Here is a 21526-nt window from a genome sequence, read left to right on the forward strand (position 1 = left end):
GGGAGGGGCCTTAGAACAGGGAATGTCAGAGCTGGGGGGCTCTTTAGAGACCTTGCAGCTCAAGTCTCTTTTTTCACAAATGAGGCCCAGAGAGGGGCTGTGGCTTGCCCGAGGCCACGCAGCTGCAAGCCTTGCCAGGGCTCTGGGAATGTGTCCATGGTATGGTCTAGGCTGGAGGGCAGCAGGCAGGAGGCATTGCTGGAGGCTGGGTTGGGGTGGGAGGTCGGGGAGGTCTCCCTGGGGGCTCTGCACTGAGGAGCAGGAGGAGGGCGAGCACCCAGGGAAGCTCAGTCCCCCCTCCCTGACTGCCCCAGATTAAGTCTGGAGCGGCTCCTTAGACTGGATTGTGCTGTTATGCTCTGTATACACTCTGACAAGCGAAGGCAGTCTCCTGGACTGGAAGCTCCTGGAGGGCCTACGTTGTGGCCCCAGGCCTAGCCTAGCACACGGTCCGTAACAGCTTGTTGATTGACAACTCGGTGCTCTCGTCCCCCACAGAGGATTGGGGAAGACTTCATCTCCGACCTGGACCAGCTTCGGAAGCTGCTGTCCTACGTGGACGACGAGGCCTTCATCCGCGATGTGGCCAAGATCAAGCAGGTGAGCCGGGCAGGGACACCAGGAGGAGGGGCCTCCTGGGGCCCATTGATGAGTTTAGGGGGAGGGCGAGAATGGCACTTGTCAATCCCAGGTCCAAGGCCCTGATGTCCAAATGGCCAACTACACGGCCCCTGCCCTCAAGCTTACAGTCTAATACGATGTCATCCGAGGCAGAGTCTGATGGGGACACAAGAGAGCTGGGACATAGGGATGCAGGGCTAGATCGGGAGGGGGAAATCCTGGAAGGCTTCTCTGGGGAGGTGGCCCCTGCACCAGCCCCCAAAAGAGGGTTCATTTAGGAGGCCTCTCCGAGAGGGTGCAGCAGCCCAGACCCCTAGCCACCCATCTCCCCAACAGGAAAACAAGCTGAAGTTTGCCGCGTATCTGGAGCGAGAGTACCACGTGCACATCAACCCCAACTCACTGTTTGACGTCCAGGTGAAACGGATCCACGAGTACAAGCGGCAGCTGCTCAACTGCCTTCACGTCATCACCTTGTACAACCGTGAGCGCCCAGTTCCGCCCCGCCCCCCACCTCCCTTCTCTGGGGCCGCCCTCCCTCCCACTTCTTCCTTCCTCCCCTGCCTCCAGGTGCCCTGGGGGAGAAGCAGCAAAGAGCTCCGCAGATGTGAGCCCCACCCCCACCCCCACCCCGACCCCGGCCTCCCCCCAGCTCTGGGAGGGAGGCACTATTAGTCAATTAGTCAGTCAACAAACACCTGAGCTAGTGGCCCCTGCCCTCAGAAGCTTACATTCTGTGGGAGGTAACATGCAGGCACACAAACATCTCAAAACTTAAATGTGAAGACATTTTTGAGGGGAGGAGGGGCTGAGCTTTAAAGGAAATGAGAGGTTCTAAGAGGCCTCGGAGGTGAGCACTTTCTTGCCCTGGGTATGGGTACAGACTTAGGTGGTTGATGGAGACTGTGTGTCAGGAATAATCGGAACGCTAATTTGGCCGGACCGTAGCCTGTGTGAAGGGGAAGATAATTAAATATATATATATATAGTATACAATATGAATATACATATGTCTGGAATATATATATATAGTATACAATATGAATATACATATGTCTGGAATATATATATATATATTTATATGTATATGATATGAGAGGCATTATTATGTCCATTTTACAGAGGAGGAAACTGAAGTTTAGAAATATTAAGTGACTTGTCTGTGATCATACAGCTGCTAAGTGTCCGGGGGCAGGACTCCAGCCCAGGTCCTCCTTCTGACTCCACGTTTAGCCCTCAGGCCACTAGACCATAAAACTTTCCCAAATAGTAATAATAGTTGACATTTATTCAGTGGATAGAGCACCGGCCCTGAAGTCAAGAGGACTTCAAATCTGGCCTCAGACCAAACACTTGACACTTACTAGCTGTGTGACCCTGGGCAAGTCACTTAACCCCGATTACCTAAAAAAATAAAAAAATAAATAAAATAGTTGACATTTATTTAGTTTCAAGTGCTGGACTTTTTGGAGTAAGGAAGAGCTAAGTTCCAATGCTGCCTCTGACACTTACTAACTGTGTGCTGTAAGCAGGAGATTTCACCTCTCCAAGACTCAGTTTCCTTCTCTGAAAAAAATGAGGGTAATAACTCAGGCATTAGGACTCTCCCCCCTCAGAGCTGTTGTGAAAAAACCCTAATGAGCTAACTGATAGAGCAGACTGGTATTACTGGTTATTGATGATGATAAGAATGAAGTCCCTGGGAAATCCCCCACTGGGGGAGAACCAGGAGTAGCTAGGCATGCCTATGCAGCCTCATTTGGACTGGGTCATAGGGCCTGGAAAGAAAGCTTGGGGCAGGAGAAATAGTCTGGGGCAGTGAGAAGACAGTGGTACTTGGCGCCTGAATCCCTGGGGTTAAGTGCTAGCTATGCTTTTCTGAGCCTCAGTTTATCATCTATAAAATGGGTATTGTGACATTTGCATGACTGTCCTCACCGAAGTACTGAGGGGAAAAAGCTTAGCAGAAGTCGAAGCCCCATCCCCCGGGAGATCTGGGGCTCAGTGGGGAAAGGCCGAATGAGGCAGAGTGTGGGTGTGGCTGGAGCCAGGAACACAGGCCCCAGCAGCAGCAGGGCCTTGGGCCATGGGGAAGGAAAGAGTGGGGAGCCTACAGAGGGCTTCACTGGCCTCCCACTGCTCCTTAGAGGCCATGGGGGCCAAGGAAGAAAGGGTGCGGCAGGGTCAGGCAGGCACCCCGAGCTGGCACTGTGGGGAGCATCATTAATGGGGAGATGACTCATGATCCACTGGGGGGCAGTCCCAGGGGCTCCCTGCAGCCATGCAGCCCAGGGACATGCCCTGCCCCACATCCCCTGGATGGAGCCATCTGGCCCTCCCAGCATCCCAGGAGCAAGGGAGGGAGGCCGAGGAGGCTGGAAGGCGGGTATTGTTAGTGGGCCTTGGCAGAGCAGCGGAGGTGAGGGGGGATCCGGGCTGCACCTGTTGGAGGAGACAACTCCATCTTCCCACCAACCTCAGGGCTGGGAAATTCTTCTGGGAAACTAACGAGCCCAAGTCATCCCTGGTAATTGTCGTTAAGGTTCTTCTCATCTGACTCTTACAACCTGAGGGTGTAGGTGCTGCTCGATCTCCCTGTTACAAATGGGGAAACCGAGGCACAAAGTGTTGCCCACATCTAGGCATCAGAGTCAGGCCTGAGGGACGTTGTTTTACTCCAAGACCTGGTGTTTTTCCACTGTGTCTCTGAGCTCCTAGATGGGCCTGACTAGAGCAGGAGGAAGGAACAGGGGTGAGGTTCAGGGGGTGACCCTCTCCTCTCTTTGGGCTGCTCAGTGCTTGTAGTCAGGGTCAGCTGCACGGGGCTACTTGGGAGAATCTGATGTCTCCGCTGCTCTTTCTCCATAGGCATTAAGAAGGAGCCCAACAAATTCTTCGTACCCCGGACGGTGATGATTGGGGGGAAGGTGAGCCCCCCCACTTTGAAGGGAAGGGACCGCTCTAAGAGCGGGTGGGGGAACAGTTCCTTTGACCCTCAGAGGGTCAGCACTGCCATGGAGGGCAACTTTGGGGCCCACTGGGGCAAAGCTGGTGTAAGCCCCGAACTTCCCTGGGAGTTGGGGCGGGGGTGTAAAGACAGGACAGGACACAGGGGCTCTAACCCCAAGTTCTCCTCCCCCAGGCAGCCCCTGGTTATCACATGGCTAAAATGATCATCAAACTCATCACATCCATCGGTGACGTGGTCAACAACGACCCTGTGGTTGGGGACCGGCTCAAGGTCATCTTCCTGGAGAATTACCGAGTTTCGCTGGCCGAGAAAGGTCTGAGCCAGGGCGGGGCGAGGGGGTGCTTTGCATCCAGGGCTGCGGCTAGAGGAGGAGAGAGCTCGGGACTGGGCGTCAGGAGGCCCTCCTCAGCCATGGGGCCTGGCACAGGTCGCCAAGATGGCGCCAGGGTACAACAAATACTGCTCCCGTGGCCCAGGCCAGCAAACCCGATGTCAGCCCGCTCTCCTGTGTCTCCCTCAGCCCACACATCTCATCCGTTGTCTTCTTGTTTCTGCTTTCAAAACAACTGTCCTATATACATGTACCCTTCCGTACACATGCAGGCCTCGCCCCCTCTTGCTTCGACTTCTGCAAAAAGCTGCTGGTGGGGTCTCTCCACCCACTTCAGGGACTCCCAGCTACCCCGAGGGTCAAATCCAGACTCCTCTGGCTTTTAAAGCCCTTCACAACCTGGCTCCTTCTATCCTTCCTTCCTACCCGTGTGGTCCTCTCACATGTCATACTCTTGCCCCCCTCCCCATATGCTCTCCAATCCAGCTTCCTGGCTATGTGAATTCCCTGGACCCTAACACTTCACTTCCTGCTGGGGTACTTCTCCAGGCCTGGAATGCGCAAGGCTTAGATCAAACTTTTCCCCCTCCTCCCTAGAGCTACCTCCCATCCATTCTGTACATAGCTTGGATGTATGTGCGTGCATGTAGGTAGGTATATGGAATTGTTTGCGTGTTCTCTGCGCCATTTGACTGAGTTTCTTGAGGGTGGGCACTGCTTTTGCCTTTCTTTGTCTCCTCAGCACTTAGTACAGGGCCTGGCACACAATAGGGGCTTAATCAATGCTTGTAGACTGATCTCACAGTCTTTCTAGTGCCTGAACATATGTGTGCATGTATGTATACAACTGGTCCAGCTCTAGCCTGAAGACCTCGAGTGAGAGGGGAAACTCACCACTTCAAAAGGCAGCCCTTTCCACTCTGGAGTGGCTCTGAGGGTGTGAAATTTTCCAGGATTCGCATCCATTGTCCTCCGTGTCAAATCTACCCATTTCTCCTCACTCTGCCCTTTGGGGCCAAGCAGAAGTTATGGGGTCATAGGTTTAGGGCTGGAGGGGACTGTGAGATCACTGGATCCAACCTCCTCATTTCACAAATGAGGAAACTGAAGCCCAGAGACCTCCCATTACTTACCCAAGGTCATGCAGCCAGAATCCAAATGCGGGGTCTCGGGCCGCAAACCTAGGGCTCTTCTGATTGCTCTGGGCTGCAGCTGAGCCCTCGTCCACAGGGAGCCCTCGAATCCTTGCAGGGGGTGCTCCTGTCTGTGCCCCCAGTCTTCACCATTCCCAGCTGCTTCAACTGGTCTTTCCCTTCCTGGTGGCCTCCTCTGCTCACTCTCCACCTGGGCCACCTTTCCTAGACTATGGTCCCCAGAACGGAACGCCATACTCCAGGTGGGGCCTGACGATGGTGGGGGACAGAAAAACCATCTGTTCCTGGAACCCTGACCCCATTTCATGCAGCCCAAGATCACATTACTGTCTTTGACTGCCCCATCCCACTGTTGACGCCTAATGACCTTGTTGTCCACTAAGACCCTCTGATCTTTTCCAGCACCAGCACTCTCGATCTGAGCCTCCCCCATCACATGCTTGGGAAGCTTGTGCCCAAGGGCAAGATTTGATATTTACTTCTATTGAATTTCTTCCCGTTAGATCCAAGCCAATACCCTGGCCTGTCAGGGTCCTGTCGCCCAGTAGGTTAGCAGCCCCTCACAGCTTTGGGTCATTGGTTATCTGAGGCATTGATAGGCCTAGGTACTGGCTCCCAGATGAGGAAAGTCTCCCCACCAGTGCAGGTCAGCACCTCCTCTGCAGAGCTGCAGGGCTGAGGGCAGACCTCCTGAGGACAGCCCTCCCATCAGGGAGCTGACATCCTGGGACCCATCTCTCTCCTCTCCTCCTTCCTCAGTGATCCCGGCGTCAGACCTCTCCGAGCAGATCTCTACAGCGGGCACGGAGGCATCGGGCACTGGCAACATGAAGTTCATGCTTAATGGGGCGCTGACCATCGGCACCATGGACGGGGCTAATGTGGAGATGGCTGAGGAGGCCGGCGAGGAGAATTTCTTCATTTTCGGAATGAGGGTGGAGGATGTGGACCGACTCGACCAGAAGGGGTATGGCACTCTAGAGTTAGCCTGGGAGGTCCCGTCTAGAGGAAGGAGAACCAAATAGTGGCAGGGCCTTGAATGCCAGGATTAGGAGTTGGGACTCCAATCAGCAGTAGGGAGCCATCGTTGGAAGGCGTTGATGAGGTGGGCTTGGGCATGCGGAAAATTTCATTGGCACTCTAAATGGGATGGATGGGAGCAGGTAGAGACTGGAGGTAAGGAGGCAGAGTGAGAGGTAACCTGGGCTGGTGGAGGGGAGGAAGAATTAGCAAGTCTTGGCCACTGATTGCCCATGGGGGTGGGGGAGTGAAGGAGAGGGAAGAAACCCAGATGACCCCGAGGTGGAGCTGGGTGCCTGGAAGGAGGCTGGTGCCCTTGACAGAATGGAGAAGTTGGGAGGAGGGGCAGGATAGGAGGGAAGAGGCTGAATCCCATCTTGGGACAGAAGTGTGAGGTGCCAGCAGGCTGTGTGGGTGGAGACGTGGCCCTGGAACTCTGGATAGAGATGGGCCAGGCCTGGGAAGGCAGAGGCTGGCCAAGGAAAAGAGCACAGAGGAAGGAGCTGCTCATCGCCTGGACAGGGGAGGGGGCACAGGGCCCTAAGATGCATAGCCCTGGGTGGAAGGGATCTGATCGGGGGAGCAGGGAAGAAGAAATGAAACAGGTTCATAACCCTCTACCTGAACGAGCTGCTATGGGGGATACAAGAAATATCAGACCCAGGCCCTGCCCTCAGGGAGCTCCCACTGTTGGCACACAACCAAAGGAAGGAAGGGAGAAGGCCACCCAAGTGAGCCAGAACAGTCAGGGCAGGCTTCCTGGAAGAAGCAGATGACCGTAGATGAAGTGGGGCTTCCTGGGGGATCATGGAGAGTGGAGGAGGGGAGGCTTTGGGAGGTCCAAGTAGACTGAGCCGGTGGACCCTCCCCAACAGGTACAATGCCCAGGAATACTATGACCGCATCCCTGAGCTCCGACAGACCATCGAACAGCTTAGCAGTGGCTTCTTCTCTCCCAAACAGCCCGACCTGTTCAAGGACATTGTCAACATGCTCATGCACCATGACCGGTCAGCAGGGCCTGCACATGGACATAAATGGGGGGTGGGGAGCAGTGTGCATGTGTGGGTGAGATCACCGTGGTCCCCATTGGCCACGCCTGGTTAGTTCTGCTGGGGAAGGGTGGGATAGGCCTTGGGACTTTGGAGTTCCAGGCTACCTGGGTGGGTTTGTGTACAAGGTGGAGGGGGGAGGGGGAAAGGACAGTGGGCCAATCAGTGACCTGTTCGTTACTCAGACATGCTCCCCTTAGTGCCTCAGTTTCTCCGACCATAAAGTAAAAGGGACAGAGCTGAAAAATTGGATCTGTCATTGATGGAGTTCCTCTTCTCTCCTCTACCCCAACTCCACATTTCCTGCCCCAATCTCGGCTTCCTCTCCTTCCCCAGTTTTAAGGTCTTTGCTGACTATGAAGCTTACATCAAGTGCCAAGAGAGAGTCAGCGACTTGTACAAGGTGAGTCAAGGACACTGACCCCATTTCATGGGGTCACTCGTGGGCTCCTGTGAGGGAGTGGGGGGGTGGACGTGAAGGCACAGCACCCCCTCGGGCTCCTGCCCAGCCTTCCAACGCCCTGCGGTAGAATTGGGAGGCCACAGTGCTTGGGTTCCAAAGTTGGGCTCTTTGGCTTTCCTAGAACCCTCGGGAATGGACGCGGATGGTGATCAAGAACATCGCCACATCGGGGAAGTTCTCCAGTGACCGAACAATTGCGCAGTACGCCCGGGAAATCTGGGGTGTGGAGCCCTCCCGCCAGCGCCTGGCGGCCCCCGATGAAGTGGTCTGAGCAGAGGCCCTCCGGACACGCGCTCACGTTCTGCCTCCCCCGTCCCCGGACTCTGATGATTCCATCTGGTGGCGTCATTCAGTGTCACCGACGCTCCCCACCCATGTCCCCACTCCATCTGGTTGCTCCCCAAGGCTCTCCTCCCTGGCGGCCTCCCCTCTGTTGCTTATGTCGGGGGCGGCCCTCCAGCCTTCCCCACCTTCTTGGGTAAAAGCTCCACCAATTAAAAGTGTCAACAAAGGCCGACCCGGTCTGAGTGCTTTTCTTCCTATCCCCGCGGCGGAGCGTGTGTGGGCAGGGCCTGGGGGTGGGGTGGGGGCCCTTCGGGGAGGGAGTATTTTTAGCTCCTGGGTGGAGGGAGAGCAGCTGCAGGGTCCCGCCCCACCCCTAGCCCCTCCTCAGAGGCTAGCAGGTGCTCCCTAGTTGAGCTCAGCTGGGAGGCCCAGGGCCACCCCTCCCCGATCTGGCTTTCCGTCTCGCGTCCCTTCTCCCCATCTCTCGGCCTCTAGCTGCCTGGGCCCCAGCACTGTGCCCATACTAGGTCCTGATCCAGGCTCTTGGGCTTGGAAAAGGAGGGGAGCTGGCCTTGCCTCCGCCCCCTCCCCTGGGACTGGCTCTCCCTCCCGGCCTATTTCCTCTCAGCTTGGGGCGGGGCTGCACTGGGTCTGGGGCGGGAGGGGTCGTGGCTGGGTGGGGAATCGGTCCCTGCCCCCAACCCCCACCAAGCTTAAGTCTCCCGGTCCAAACCTCCGCAACCTCGGGGGCTGGGGCTGAGGGGCCTGTCCAGCCCAGGCACCGCCTCCTGGAGGGCCAATAGGAGGAAGCCCGGCCCCCCTAAGCCCACTCGTGGGGAGGGGCGGGTCCTGGGGCAGGGGAGCCCCGGGAGCGGTTCTGAGCTCCCAGAGCCGTAGCGGGCAGCTGATCTGGGTGCGCCCTCCGGGACCGGGGGGAGGAAGGAGGAGACGCGGTGGGGAAAGGGAGGTTTGGGGCAGGTGGTTTCGTTGTGAGTACGTTGGAACCCCAAACGGCCGGAAACCATTTAACGGTTTCCCCAGCTCCCAATCTCACAACCTGCAGCCCGCAGCCCTTCTCATCCAGGCTGTCCCCCATTTCTACCCCCCTCCCCCAGGACCTAGGCGTCCGAGGCTTCCTTATCAATGCCCTCTTCCTCTCCCTGCTGGCCTTTCTCAGGGGGGACCCTGTCTCCCATCAGTGTCTCATCACCATCTCTAGGATGCGCCCCCCCCCCCATCAAAGAACTGTCGCCTTCCCTTCCCTCCAGGGATCCGGGCATCAAGGGTCCCCAGTCTACCCTCAATAGCCCCCACCGCCGCAGGAAGCCAGAGTCAGGGCGCAGGGAGGGGAGCCCCGTGGGAACTGTGTTTGTTTCGAGAACAGGAACCGGGGCCGGTCCGGGGTGTGGTGCCCCCCCCCCTCACCGCAGCCTCTTCCTGTCCCTCCCCCAATTTCCTCCCGCTCAACCCCAGGTCAGGGGGGATGGGGGGGCTTCTCCAGGCTCAGCAAGGGCACCGACCCCTGTCCCCAACTCAGGGGTGCAAGCTTGGAGCTTGGCAGACCTAGGCTGCCTCTGTCACCACCACCCTCCCGCCTCCCCATGTGGGGGTCCCAAGCCTCTCGGCAGGAGATGGATTAAGTATCCTGCAGCGCCCCGCGTGTGCCAGGCGGGTGAGTGGCATCGGGCACAGGCGGTAAGGCCGGGGGAGGGCGGGGGGGGGGGGCCAGGGGGGGAGGGATGGGGGGGAGGAGGCGGCAGAGGGAGGGGGCAGGGAGAAGGAGATGCCGGGGAGAGGGATCACATTGGGGAAGGAGCCAGGGACGTCGGTGGTCCAGAGGCTGAGGCACAGCCCGAGAGAGACAGGGAAATCTACAGTCGTGCGTGGGAAGGGAGGCGAACGTCGGAGCCGCTGGAGAAAGGGAGGGGGGGCAGGAGGCTAGAGAAGGTGCAATAGAGGAGAGCAGAGGACGCGATCAAGAGCGAGAGGAGGACAAGGGGCGGGGGGAGGAGGAAGAGGAGGAAGGCTCCGCTGCCTCTAGCCCCTCGGGAGCAGAAGCCTGCAGGGGGCAGTCACTGGACCCCAGCAGAGCCCAGGGTAAGTGGTCGATCTTCCACCAGAGGGCACTGGAGGTGGGGTACGGGGTGTCGCGGGTGGGCTACTGTAGGACTCCCCTTTCCACCTGGGACCCACCCTGGCCATGGCATGTGGGAGGGCAGAGGGCAGGTAGCATCAGGGGAGAAAGCTTAGGGAGAAGGGGCCCGGAAAGGGGAAGGACTCTGGCTTCTAGGCTTGGATTTGGGGCAGGAAGGGACCTTTGGGCTTGTCTGGTTCCCTGATCCCACTCACCTTAGGGAGACAGAGCTCAAATCCCAGGGAAGGGTACTGGAGGGAACATCCCAGGGAGAGGGAAGAGCAAAGGAAGGGGCTCCTCTCCAGAGAGGAAGGAAAGGGACAGGCTCTCAAGGGCAGGAGTGGGAGAGTGTCTCACCTGAAGAGTAGGGGCCAGGGGCCTTGGGTCAGATGGGAGGGGTCTTTCAGGCTGAGGAGAAGAAGACAGGTCCAGGGATGGGGAGCCATGACCCATGGTGCTGTAGGTGTGAGAATGTGTCAGTGTGTGTGTGTGTGTGTGTGTGTGTGTGTGTGTGTGTGTGCAGTAGCCGATTGTGTATTTGTGAGTTGGGGGAGAATGTTCGCAGAGTGCCGTGGCCTAGTCTCTGTGGGCCCAAATCTGGGCCTGCACGTGTGCACAGGTGTCCTGAAACATGCCAGTGTGACTATGGGCCTCTGGCACTTACTTCCAGATGAGGCCATAGGGTGGGGATGGCTATTAGGGTAGTTATCCTGCCTTGGGGCTGGGGTGAGGCAGCACTGGTCCTAACCAGCCCGAATGGCCTGGAGAAAGGGAGCTGATCTTAAGATCCTGGACTAGACCAGGAAAGGACCTGGGAGACCATTTAGGTCCACACTCCTCATTTTACAGCCAACTGAGGCAGAGAGAGGGGAGCATCTGGCCCAAGGTCACATAGATAGTAAAGGGGGCAGAAATGAGATTCGAACCCAGATCCTCTGGCTCCAAGTTCATTGTGCTTTTTTTCTACCCCACTCTGCCTTCTCAGGTGGAGGAAAGAGGTTGGACCAGTCTGAGCCCCTGGTCAAGACCTGTGGATTTGGGACATCTCCCTCCCTCTCCCCCACCACGGGCTTGGCTCTAGACTCTGAGGTCTCAGGACCCGGGGCCCTTCTTCTCTCTGGGCCTCAGTTTACTCCTCGTAAATTAAGGAGGTGGGGTTAGGTGCTCTCAGGCATCTTCTCATCCAGATGCCTGAGTTGGGAGGGGAGGGGAGATGCTGGATTCCTAGGCTGTGGTGAAAGCCCAGGGCTTGGGAGAGCTGGCTGACTGGAGGGGAAGGGGGAGAATTCTTGAGATCGGGGCTTACTCTCATTTTGCCTCGATCCCATCTTTCCTCTGCTTGTGTGCTGGGCCAGCAGGGATGCTGGGAGCTGGGTGCCTCTCGTAGAGCTCTTGGCTTGGAGATGGGTATGGCAGGGATGGGAGTGGGGGCAGACACAGCAAACCTTCTACTCCTCTGGGACACGTGGGGAAAAGGAAACACTGGTTGGACCTGGGGAGGGGAGTGGGGCTCTGGAGGGCTGGCCACCGGGGTTTCAGAGAGGGCAGGGCCTTTAGGGGTACAGTGGGCTTGAGATCAGGCCCTGGCTCATCCTTCCCAGGCTCTGGGCCTCCCTCCCACTGACTCATCTGTCCCAGGCCCAGGAATGTGTCTCTCCACTCCCTCAGCAGGGCAGGCCCCTGGGGGCTCTCTCCGACCCATTGTCTCCAGGCTTCAGGCCTGGGGAGGCCTGGGTTCCTTTTCTCCCTCTCTCTCTGCACCCCCCCCCTCCTGCCTTTGGCTCTGTCCTCCCACCCACTGGGGGAGAAATTCCTCTAAGGCTCCTTCAGGCTCCCAGTTCCCAAAATAACCCTGCGGGGGCAGGGAGGCTGAGAAGCTTGGGAAGCCCTGGGGGGGGGGGAGGAGGAGGGGCTGTGCTGGGGCTGCAGGTGCCTTCTGGGGATAGGAGGAGGCCCTGACCCCTCCTCCTGCTGCCGGCTGGACCCAGGAATCCCAGAGCAGTTTTGCTGCTTGGGTCCTTGATGCATGTGGACCTCCCCGGTCAGCTCCTCCATCCCTATTCCCAGTCCCAGCCCCACAGACCCATGGCCCCCCATCCCCCTGTTCCTGTCCCGGAAGCCTCAGTAGGGAACATTTCTCCAGCAGAGGGTTACACAATCCCTGGGTCACAGACCGTTCAGCAGAACTGCCCAAAGGAGGGGGGATCCTGGTCCCCCTCAGCTGGGGAGGGTGAGATAGCAGGGGGCGGGTCCTCTCTTCCCACCCTGTTCCTGTCTGCAGGGAAGTTCTTCCCCAGAGGTAGCTGCCTCCTCAGTATTTTTCTCTCTTCTGGGGGTGCAGGGGCCCTGGGTCTGAGCCAAGTGTTCAAGTCTTCCTGGGGACACGGCCAGGACCCCGGGACTTGACATGTCGGGGACACTGGATCTTGAGAAGGGCTGCACCGTGGAGGAGCTGCTCCGGGGCTGCATCGAGGCCTTCGGTGAGTTGGGAGAAACAGGTACCCCAAGGCCTCCGTCCCTCCCAGCTCCCAATGGCCTCCAAAAAGCTAGACTGGCCCAGGGCCCTTGGCTTAGTGGGAGGGGTGGGGGGACAGATGAGTGAGGAGGGCAAGAGGCAGGACTAATGAGTTTTACACTTGGAGTCTCAGGGCCTGAGCTCAAAACCTATTCTACCGCTGGCTCGCTATGCGGCCCTCCAAGGACCATTTCATTTCCCTGGGCCTCAGTTTCTCCATCTTGTCAAGTGAGGGTGTTTGCTGCAATGATCTCCGGAACCCCTCTGACTGTCCGTGATACTAGGAGGGAAGGGTCCAGAGGTGACTCAGTTCACTGGGGGATCCCCTTTCCCCAGCCGGGTAGTTTGAACACTATCTGTGCTCCCGGGGCTCCAGGAAGTCTCTGTCTCTGCTCACGGGGACTGTTTCCGGCTGATGCGGACCGCTTATCTGGGGGAAGACAAGGGGGGTATCCTCCCTTGCTCCTCCTCCCCTCTCGCCCTCAGGAAATGGCCTCTGGATTCCTGACCCCGCTGGAACCCAGGCTCTTTCCGCTCCAGCTGGGGCTCTACCTTCCCGCCTCGCATCCCTAACCCTGGAGGTCCTGGGGGTGGGGTAGGGGGTGGCTGGGCTTGGCCTCCCCAAAGATGGGGCGTGGCCACAAAGCCACACCCACGGGGCAGGTCCCTGGGTCGGATGGGCGGGGCCAGACTGGTCCAGGAGGGGCTCCAAGTGGGTTGGCACTGAGCCACCTTTACTCCCCCTCCTCAGATGACTCCGGGAAGGTGCGGGACCCCCAGCTGGTGCGTATGTTTCTTATGATGCATCCATGGTACATCCCATCCTCCCAACTGGCTGCTAAGCTACTCAACATATATCCTTTCCTCGGACCCTGGCCCCCACAGTTCCCCTCGCAGCCCTTTGTGCTTGTCTAGAAACCAGTCTCTCCCTCTGTCCCCGGGGCCGGGTTTCTGGCCTTGCTAGAGGAGGCAGCGGTGTAGCGGATTGGGAGACCGAGGACCTGGGTTCCATTTCTGACTCTGCCCAGAGTGGCACGGGGAAAGTCTCTCTCCTTCAGCTTGACCGTTTTCTCTTCTGTCACAGCAGTGTAGGAGGACATGACCTCTGAGGTTTCCTCCTTCCCTGTCTCTGACAGTCCATGGACCCAGCCCTGACGTTCCCCGTTCTCGGGTCCTTTCCAGACCTGCCTTTCCCCGTTCCCTGCTCTGAGGTCCTGACCAGCTCTAAAGCCAAGGATCCCATGATCTCCTCAGATCCCAGGAATATTGTCCCCATCGTTCCCCTCCATTGAGAGCCCGGATGTGTTGTCCCTAGCCTGTGTCTCTTCTGAGGATCCAGGGATCTTGTCATTCATCCTCAGCCAGTACTTTGTAATAACGAAGCACCTACTGTGTACCAGGGACATGACTAGCAGCCAGGGAGAAAGAAAGAAACTGAAAGACTGCATTCTATTGGTCCTTCTCAGCGCGAAATCCTATGAATCTGTGATTTCTCATGGAACACTCATTTAACCTCTATAGGCCTCAGTTTCCTCACCTGTAAAATAAGGGGTTGGGCTAGATGGCCTCTGAAATTCCCTCCTATTAGCTATGATCCCGTGAACTCAGGCGTCCTGTCCCCAGCCTTCCCCTCCGGTACCTCAGTTTTCCTTGACCTCCCCCTTTACCTACCAACAATCCCGGAAGGACAATTCCAACTCCCTGCAAGTGAAGACCTGCCACCTGGTCCGGTGAGTGCCACCCCGCGGCCTCTCCTCCAAACGGCTCCTAGGTTTCCCGTCCCAGACGGCCCAATGTACTGGCAAGCGCCAGAGCGCATTGCAGACTACAACTCCCATCAACCCCTGCGATAACAGCCACCCAGGCTAACGGTCCCTTCGGCTCGAGGATGACGGGAACTGTAGTTGTCTGAGGTCTCGCTGGAGGGAGCGGATCAGACGGGTCGCCCAGAGACTTCTCCCAGAGACTGGGAGAGGAAGGGACGGTCAAGATCGCCCTGCTTTGTTCCAGGTACTGGATCTCGGCCTTCCCCGCCGAGTTTGACTTGAACCCAGAGCTGGCAGAGCAGATCAAAGAGTTGAAGTCTCTGCTGGACCGAGAGGGGAACCGACGTCACAGCAGCCTCATTGACATCGAGAGCGTGTACGTGTGCTGGGTCTAGGCACAAGCCGCCGGGATGTTGGGGGTGGGCGCGCTCTCACGTAAGGTGGAAACCTGCGAGGTGAAGTCTGGATGCTGACAGCCCGCCTCTGGTCACTGCCCCTCAGCCCCACGTACAAATGGAAGCGCCAGGTGACCCAGCGGAACCCAGTGGGTCAGAAGAAACGGAAGATGTCGCTGCTATTTGACCACTTGGAGCCGCTGGAGTTGGCCGAGCATCTCACCTACCTGGAGTATCGCTCTTTCCGCAAGATCCTGGTGCGGGCTGAGATCCGGGCCTGGGATGGGGCGGGGGAAGTGGAGGGTCTGGGTCAGAGGCTGCGGCCGAGGGGTCAGGGTAACGGGGACGGAAGTCACAGCAGATGGGGCTAGAGTGGGGGTGGGGGGTGCCATCAGGGGCCATAGGGCCCAGCTGGACCGAGTGGACAGGAAGAGTGGACCCCGCACCAGCTTAATGGCCCTTATGTGGACAGCTGCCTGGGGCAGAGACTCCTGACCGGGCCACGGAAGGAAGACGTGGAAGTAGAGGGAGGCCAGGCCTGATGGCAGAGCTCAGCCCTGCTTCCTCCTCGTTCTCCAGTTCCAGGACTACCACAGCTTTGTGACCCACGGTTGCACAGTGGACAACCCCGTCCTGGAGCGCTTCATCTCCCTCTTCAATAGCGTCTCCCAGTGGGTGCAGCTGATGGTGCTAAGCAAGCCCACAGCCCCCCAGAGGGCCCAGGTCATCACCCACTTCATCCATGTGGCTGAGGTGCTGACCCACATCCTTGTGCTCACTCTCTATTGCCCTTCCCTCGATTTCCTTCTCTCCCAATTCCCACTCCTACCCCTGAGCCCCTTGGGCTGACAAATAAACCTCTAGAAGTGCATCAGGGTTTGGGGGAGAACCAGCAGCTCTGCCCCACCCCCAGCCCCTTCCAATCCGTCCCGTTCCCCGTACTGAGTGAGTTTGGAGGGTCCCCTGGATCATGCCTATGGCTCACCCTCCGCCTCTCTTCTGTGTGCCGCCTTTCTGCCTCCTTTTGTCTTTTTATGTGCATGCGTCCTTCTAATCTATTGAGGTACCCTTCTGTTTGCCCCATCATCCCTTTGTCTTTCTATTTATGCATCCTTCTGTCCCTCCTTCTGTTTGTCCATCCATTTATCCATCCATTGATATATTTGCTCGTCTGTTCTTTTTGTCCCATCTGTCTGCCTATTTATCTATGTGTTCTGCCCATCTCTATCCATCCATCTGTCTCTCCATCTGTCTATCCGGCCAACCATGCATCTGTCTCTCCATCTGTCCGTCCATCCACCTCTCCTTGTGCCTGTCTGTGTCTTTCTGGCCTTCTGTCCATCCGTCCTTTGGTCTTCCTGTCTCAATCTTCCTTCTCACCTTCTTGCCTCCTGGTCTTCTGGCCTCTCTGTCTCTCGTCTGCTCGCCCCACCCTGGCCTGGGGCCCACAGAAGCTGCTCCAGCTGCAGAACTTCAACACACTCATGGCTGTGGTCGGGGGCCTGAGCCACAGCTCCATCTCCCGACTCAAGGACACACACAGCCATGTCAGCCCAGACAGTGTCAAGGTACGGCCTGGGGAGGGGGGGCAGGAGCGAGATGTTGGGGGATGGGTGGGAAGAACCTTATCTGACTCCCACCTCTGACCTCTCCGCCTGGGGACCCAGGGGGCTTTGACCCTCGTTCCAGGCCCAGCTTTGGGGAATGTTTGAGGGCAGACAGAAGGTGCAGTGGTACTCTGAGTCCTTGACCTTTGAACAGACTGATTGTGCCGGTGACGAGCATGTGTCTAGGGCCTGAGTCTTCTGGTGCCGTGACTTCTGGCCCTTGATCCCCCCCAGCTCTGGGAAGGCCTGACAGAGCTGGTGACGGCCACAGGCAACTACAGCAACTACCGCCGCCGGCTGGCAGCCTGCGTGGGCTTCCGATTCCCCATTCTGGGTGTGCACCTGAAGGATTTGGTGGCCATACAGCTGGCCCTTCCTGACTGGCTGGACGCCGCTCACACTCGTCTCAACGGGGCCAAGATGCGCCAGCTCTTCGCCATCCTGGAGGAGCTAGCCATGGTGACCAGCCTTCGGCCGCCCATACAAGCCAACCCAGACTTGCTGAGCTTGCTCACGGTGCGTGGCGTGCTGAGTGCGTGCGGGGCCCTGTGCTTCGGGCAGGCTGTTGGGCACAGAGCTCAGGGGTTCGCTCTGGGTTGGCTTCTGAGCTAGACTCGCCACTGGATGGAGCCGGACCCTGTTCTGGATTGGGCTGAGGGCCACAGCTGGTCCCAGAAATGTGACTGGTCTAACGCCTTCCAGGTGTCTCTGGATCAGTACCAGACCGAAGACGAGCTGTACCAGCTGTCCCTGCAGAGAGAGCCACGTTCGAAGTCCTCGGTGAGCGAGGCCTCGATCCCGCAGCGGTGACCTTCCCCCACCTCCTTCCCGCCCTGTCCCTCCTGGACCCTCAGCTCTCTGCCATTACCCTTGGAGCAGCCCTCAACCCTGTTTCCCCTCACTTTTAACCTGAGCTGGGGGGCTTCCCAGCTTAGGCCCTGACTGTCCCTGCAGCCAACTAGCCCGACAACCTGTACTCCGCCCCCCCGGCCCCCTGTCCTGGAGGAGTGGACTGCAGCTGCCAAGCCCAAACTGAACCAGGCGCTGGTGGTGGAGCACATTGAGAAGATGGTGGAGGTGAGGCCCAGCCTGAACCCCTGGAGCCCCACCCTAGGTGTCCAATCAAGAAGCAGGATGTTTAGGCTGGTGAAGGAAAGACAGCTTAGCTGTCCTAAAGGAGAATCTGAAGGGTTCTTCAGTGGAAGAGGAGGGCTTAGATTTATTCTGCTTGGCCCCCCAGGGCAGAGCTCGGAGCTGTGGGAGAAGTTGCAGAAAGGCAAATTTCTTTCTTTCTTTTATTTTTTCCAATGAACAAAAATCTGTTTTCTCTTCCTCCCACCTCCCCCAACCACCCCACCCCCCCCTTGGGGAAAAAAGAAAAACAAAACCCTTGTATGAAATATGCATAATCAAGCACAACAAATTCCTGAATTGGCCGTGTCCAAAAACGATATTCATTCTGCATCCTGAGCGCATCACCTAAGAGGCAAATTTAGACCCTGTAAGGAAAAGCTTCCAGATAATTAGAACTGTCCAAAAGGCTGCCTCCAGAGGTAGTGAGTTTCCCCATTCCTAGAAGTTTGTAAACAGTAGCTGGATGGACGAGCTGTTGGGGATATTTTATAGGAGATACTGACTCGAGTCCTTTCCAGCTAGCTCTGAGCTTCTGTGACCCTGAGAGTGGCCCCTTGGAGGACAGGTCCCAACATCCCCTCTCAGCCCCAGGGACAGCAGGGACAGGATGCATACCCAGCATCCTCTCCCACACTGATCCTTCTGGGTTCTACCCTGGCTCGAAAGTCCTGCCATTAGGGTCATGGGAGGTGTGGGGACCTGGGGGGAGGACACTAGGCCCTCTCACACTAGACTAGGTGGCTGAGTCTGAAGGGAGGTTAGAGGGCCAGAATACCGGGGTTGGGTTGGAAGGAGGAGGTTGACTCTGACCCTATCCTCTATCTCCCTGGGCACGCATCAGTCTGTGTTCCGGAACTTTGATGTGGATGGGGATGGCCACATCTCCCAGGAGGAATTTCAAATCATTCGAGGGAATTTCCCTTACCTCATCGCCTTCGGGGACCTCGACCAGAACCAGTGAGGCTGGGGCTGGGGCTGGGGAGGGGGCTGGAAGCCAGCTTTAGTCTCAGCCTCTCTGAGCTTTGGTCTCACACCCTGTGAAATGGGGACAACTCTTACTCTGTGTGTTACTCACAGGGTTGAGGGGAGGATGAAGAGTGAGCAATGGTTATCATGAAGCGATCATTTCCAGGGAGCTCGGGAGCCCCTACTTTGATGGGAATGTAACAGGCTCCAGACTGAGCTGAGCCTTCCTAATTTGGACTAGCGAGGGAGGTGGAGGAACCAGGCTGAATTAGCTGCGGAATATCATTAGACATCTCCTTGTTCCTGGAGCTAACAGCCAACAGTGTTGGCAAATGGCCTTCTTGTAGGCCTGGCTTTAATGATGGGATAAGAATGGTCCATAATTAGCAGCATTCCTCTGCCTACTAAAATCCTTGAGAACCAGTTTGTCCTCCTAAGTAGGTTAAACATGCCCCTTGTGTTAGCATTCAGAGGACTGGATTGTGAAACAAACCCTTTTGTCCGAGGAGAGCAAAGGGAAACCCAACATTCCCAAGTTTCGAGTTTGGCGCTGGGGGAGAAGGAGGGGAGCAGATCTTTTTAGTGGAGATGTCTGCCCTTGGGCCAGAGAGTTTAGCTCTGACTGCCTGCTCCTCTGCTGCAGGGATGGCTGTATCAGCCGGGAGGAGATGGTCTCCTATTTCCTGCGATCCAGTTCTGTGCTGGGGGGCCGCATGGGCTTCGTCCACAACTTCCAGGAAAGTAGCTCCCTGAGGCCAGTTGCCTGTAGGCACTGCAAGGCCCTGGTGAGCCCCCTCTTCCTCCCTGCTCCCTCCTGGTCTTAGCTCCCTCTTCAGTTCCTAGCTCAGCCCACCCAGTGGGAGTGGGTCAAGACGCAGCAGGTGAAGGAGACCGTGGAACGATCCGGGCTATGTGAAGGGCTGTCCTGTGGAAGGGGGATTAACCTTGTGTTTGGCCCCACGGGGCAGACGTGGGAGCGGGGATGGGTGGGGCGGGAGGCGTCAAAGGCAAATACAGGCTTGATGTCCAGAAGACATCCCAGCTATTGGAGTTGTCCCATAGTTGAGAAGGTTACCTTTCACTGGAAACCCTCAAGTGTTAGGGACTCCATGGTGGAGTGCAGGGTGGTTTCTGGGGATAGAAGAGAGAAGCAGAGAGAATCCGGGCTGGTGCCCGGCTGAGGACTTTAATTTTCCATTTCAGATCCTGGGCATCTATAAACAAGGACTGAAGTGCCGAGGTGAGGGGAGGCCTGGAGGGAGGGTGTCCGCTGGGGAGGCCCTCAATTGTGGGCGGAGTGATGGTTGTCAAAGAGGCTGAGGATGCCAGGAGCGGGGTGGAGGGTGGACAGGACCTCTGGGGGCATTGAACCTGGCCTCTGCGCCCTCTCCCCAACCCCACGTCCAGCTTGTGGAGTGAACTGCCACAAACAGTGTCGAGACCGGTTGTCAGTGGAGTGCCGGCGCAGGGCCCAGAGCGTGAGCATGGAGGGCCCACCTGCACCCTCTCCTACACACACTCCCCTTCGAGCCTTTAGCTTTTCTTTGCCTCGCCCCGGCAGGCGAGGATCCCGGCCACCAGGTAGGAGGGGGTCCTGATTTTATCTGGGTCTTGGGTGTCCAAGGAAGCACGAATTTCTCTAGCAATCAGGGTCATCGGGTCAGGACTTATATTTTGTCTGGGAGGTGTTTTTCAGTAGAACAAGGAACTCTTATTTTGGTGGGGAAATGCATGAGGAAAAGACCTGTTTCTGATGGTAGCCACCTACCATGCTTTGGGGTGGGAGACTTCAAGGGTCTATCTGGAAGGGAGGGAGGAATGGAAGACTCAAGGTACAGGGGATGTGTGTGTGGGGTGGAATGGGGCAGAGCTCTTAATTTGTAAGGGGAAAAGGGAGTAGGAACCACTAGCCTGTGGACCCCTAAGCTCTCGAAGGAAGTGCCTGGCCCTCTCTGATAAGAAACCCCACTGTCCCCAGGCTGGGCCCCATCCTGTTTGTTTTAGTGATGGGAAGGATCTGGAAAGCCTCACAGTGGGCAAGGGGGAGGTACCTCCATGTCAATGAGACCAGGTCATCGTTGACTGTCCTCTTTCCTCCCTGGGCACTACCCTCAGCTCCAGAGATCCAAGAAGAGGGGGTTCAATCTGTGGAAGATGGCGTGTTTGACATCCACTTATAACAGGTGTGTCCTGAGACCTTGTATTGGGGTCCTTTGGGGGCAGGGACAGAGGATGGCAGTGAGTGGAGGCTGTGACTCTCCTGGGGAGGCAGGATTCCGAGAACCACAGGCTCTCAGTGGGGAAGGACTTCAGAGACCAGCTGTTCCAGCGCCCCCTCCCCGCCTGCCCCGAGAAAGGGGCCATCCTAGCTTTGCTTGGAAGCCTCAGGTGAGAGGGAGCGCCCTCCTTCCCAGGGCAGCCCCTCCCACTGCTTGAAGCCCCCACTTGCCTGTTTGCAGGTCTCCTTTGGCTTCTCCTTTCTGCGGCGGCTGTCTCTGGGGAATGGACCCGGCCCTGCTACTGAAAGGGCAGAGACCAGACCAGAGTCATGGACCTGGGAGAACTGGGGCTACAGCCAGGGCTGCTGGAGGGGAGCTGAAGGTGGGGCAGGAGAAGGGCATGGAGCCACAAGGAGAAGAGGGACTTCAGTTTTCCCAGGCTGTACAAACTCTTGTGAATATTTGTATTTTCCAAATGGAATTAAAAAAAAAAAAGGCTGATGGGATTGGGCATTTTACAGCTTAAGGGCTTGGATTCCCCAAAACTGGAAACCTGCAGCATCTTAGAACCTTTGACTCACAGCTCCATAGACTCTTAGAACCTGTACCGTCTGAGAACCTTGCAGCCAGGGAACCCTTGGGAGCGTCTCAGAATGAGCAGGAAGGAAAACTTAGGAGCTATCCAGACCAGCCTCCCACTCATTGCAGGAATTCCCTCTGCAGTGGGCCCAGACAGCAGGGCCCACCCAGCCACATCCAGGGAGATGGAGCTCACTAGAGGAAACCTGGGGTTTGGGGGAGGATGCGGGAGGCTTGGGCTCATGCCCTTGTCCACCTGATCAGGTTCTGTCTCAGGGGCCTTGGGACTGAGGGTGGCACAGACTCCTCCAGAG

The 21526-nt window shown here is 57.3% G+C and overlaps 3 protein-coding genes across 7 annotated transcripts in view; 2 read left to right on the forward strand and 1 right to left on the reverse strand.

Moving 5' to 3' along the window:
• Positions 1-8118, forward strand: part of PYGM (glycogen phosphorylase, muscle associated) — a 17760-nt gene extending 9642 nt beyond the window's left edge. Inside the window, exons 12-19 of the mRNA XM_027856289.1 lie at positions 499-600; positions 958-1105; positions 3490-3548; positions 3764-3905; positions 5837-6044; positions 6973-7107; positions 7486-7552; positions 7734-8118. Of these exons, the coding sequence (XP_027712090.1) occupies positions 499-600; positions 958-1105; positions 3490-3548; positions 3764-3905; positions 5837-6044; positions 6973-7107; positions 7486-7552; positions 7734-7883 (1011 nt within the window). The 3' untranslated portion in view covers positions 7884-8118. The remainder of the gene's footprint in view (positions 1-498; positions 601-957; positions 1106-3489; positions 3549-3763; positions 3906-5836; positions 6045-6972; positions 7108-7485; positions 7553-7733) is intronic.
• LOC114038817 lies at positions 2651-5826 on the reverse strand. 2 transcript variants are annotated; one of them, XM_027856288.1, is made up of 4 exons: positions 5557-5826; positions 5057-5326; positions 4818-4930; positions 2651-3216 (listed from the first exon to the last, which is right to left on the reverse strand). In XM_027856288.1, exons 2-4 carry the CDS (start codon positions 5310-5312, stop codon positions 2845-2847), a joined length of 741 nt encoding a protein of 246 aa, XP_027712089.1. In that variant the 5' UTR covers positions 5313-5326; positions 5557-5826; the 3' UTR covers positions 2651-2844. The 2 variants fall into 2 exon arrangements, with proteins under 2 accessions (XP_027712089.1, XP_027712088.1); XM_027856287.1 differs by having other exon boundaries at positions 5057-5826.
• A 1293-nt stretch (positions 8119-9411) lies between the features above and the next one.
• RASGRP2 (RAS guanyl releasing protein 2) lies at positions 9412-21139 on the forward strand. Of its 4 annotated transcripts, none has more exons than XM_027856282.1 (17): positions 9412-9592; positions 12373-12511; positions 13298-13400; positions 14214-14276; positions 14557-14688; positions 14814-14964; positions 15287-15460; positions 16159-16275; positions 16549-16830; positions 17017-17094; positions 17269-17391; positions 18290-18405; positions 19058-19199; positions 19618-19654; positions 19822-19995; positions 20530-20597; positions 20874-21139. In XM_027856282.1, the coding sequence occupies exons 2-16, from the start codon at positions 12439-12441 to the stop codon at positions 20592-20594; spliced, it is 1830 nt and encodes a 609-aa protein (XP_027712083.1). In that variant the 5' UTR covers positions 9412-9592; positions 12373-12438; the 3' UTR covers positions 20595-20597; positions 20874-21139. The 4 variants fall into 4 exon arrangements, 3 of the variants coding, with proteins under 3 accessions (XP_027712083.1, XP_027712081.1, XP_027712082.1); XR_003568596.1 differs by having other exon boundaries at positions 9481-9569; positions 20393-20597; XM_027856280.1 differs by having other exon boundaries at positions 9481-9569.
• Positions 21140-21526: the final 387 nt, after the last annotated feature.

Source organism: Vombatus ursinus, unplaced genomic scaffold, assembly GCF_900497805.2.
Source record: "Vombatus ursinus unplaced genomic scaffold, bare-nosed wombat genome assembly UNPS02011369.1, whole genome shotgun sequence".
Lineage (NCBI taxonomy): Eukaryota > Metazoa > Chordata > Mammalia > Diprotodontia > Vombatidae > Vombatus > Vombatus ursinus.

What these genes read in the sequence shown, in the direction of transcription:
- LOC114038817 (XM_027856287.1), bottom strand. Translation starts at nt 5,510, where the DNA reads ATGGGGGAGGCTCAGATCGAGAGTGCTGGTGCTGGAAAAGATCAGAGG. An exon ending in TTCTGGCTGCATGACCTTGG is followed by an intron (nt 4,931 to 5,056) that starts GTAAGTAATGGG and finishes TTGGCCCCAAAG; the next exon opens with GGCAGAGTGAGGAGAAATGG. An exon ending in AAGGGCTGCCTTTTGAAGTG is followed by an intron (nt 3,217 to 4,817) that starts GTGAGTTTCCCC and finishes CATTTGTAACAG; the next exon opens with GGAGATCGAGCAGCACCTAC.
- RASGRP2 (XM_027856282.1), top strand. Translation starts at nt 12,439, where the DNA reads ATGTCGGGGACACTGGATCTTGAGAAGGGCTGCACCGTGGAGGAGCTG. An exon ending in AAGACCTGCCACCTGGTCCG is followed by an intron (nt 14,277 to 14,556) that starts GTGAGTGCCACC and finishes GCTTTGTTCCAG; the next exon opens with GTACTGGATCTCGGCCTTCC. An exon ending in ACTTGCTGAGCTTGCTCACG is followed by an intron (nt 16,831 to 17,016) that starts GTGCGTGGCGTG and finishes AACGCCTTCCAG; the next exon opens with GTGTCTCTGGATCAGTACCA.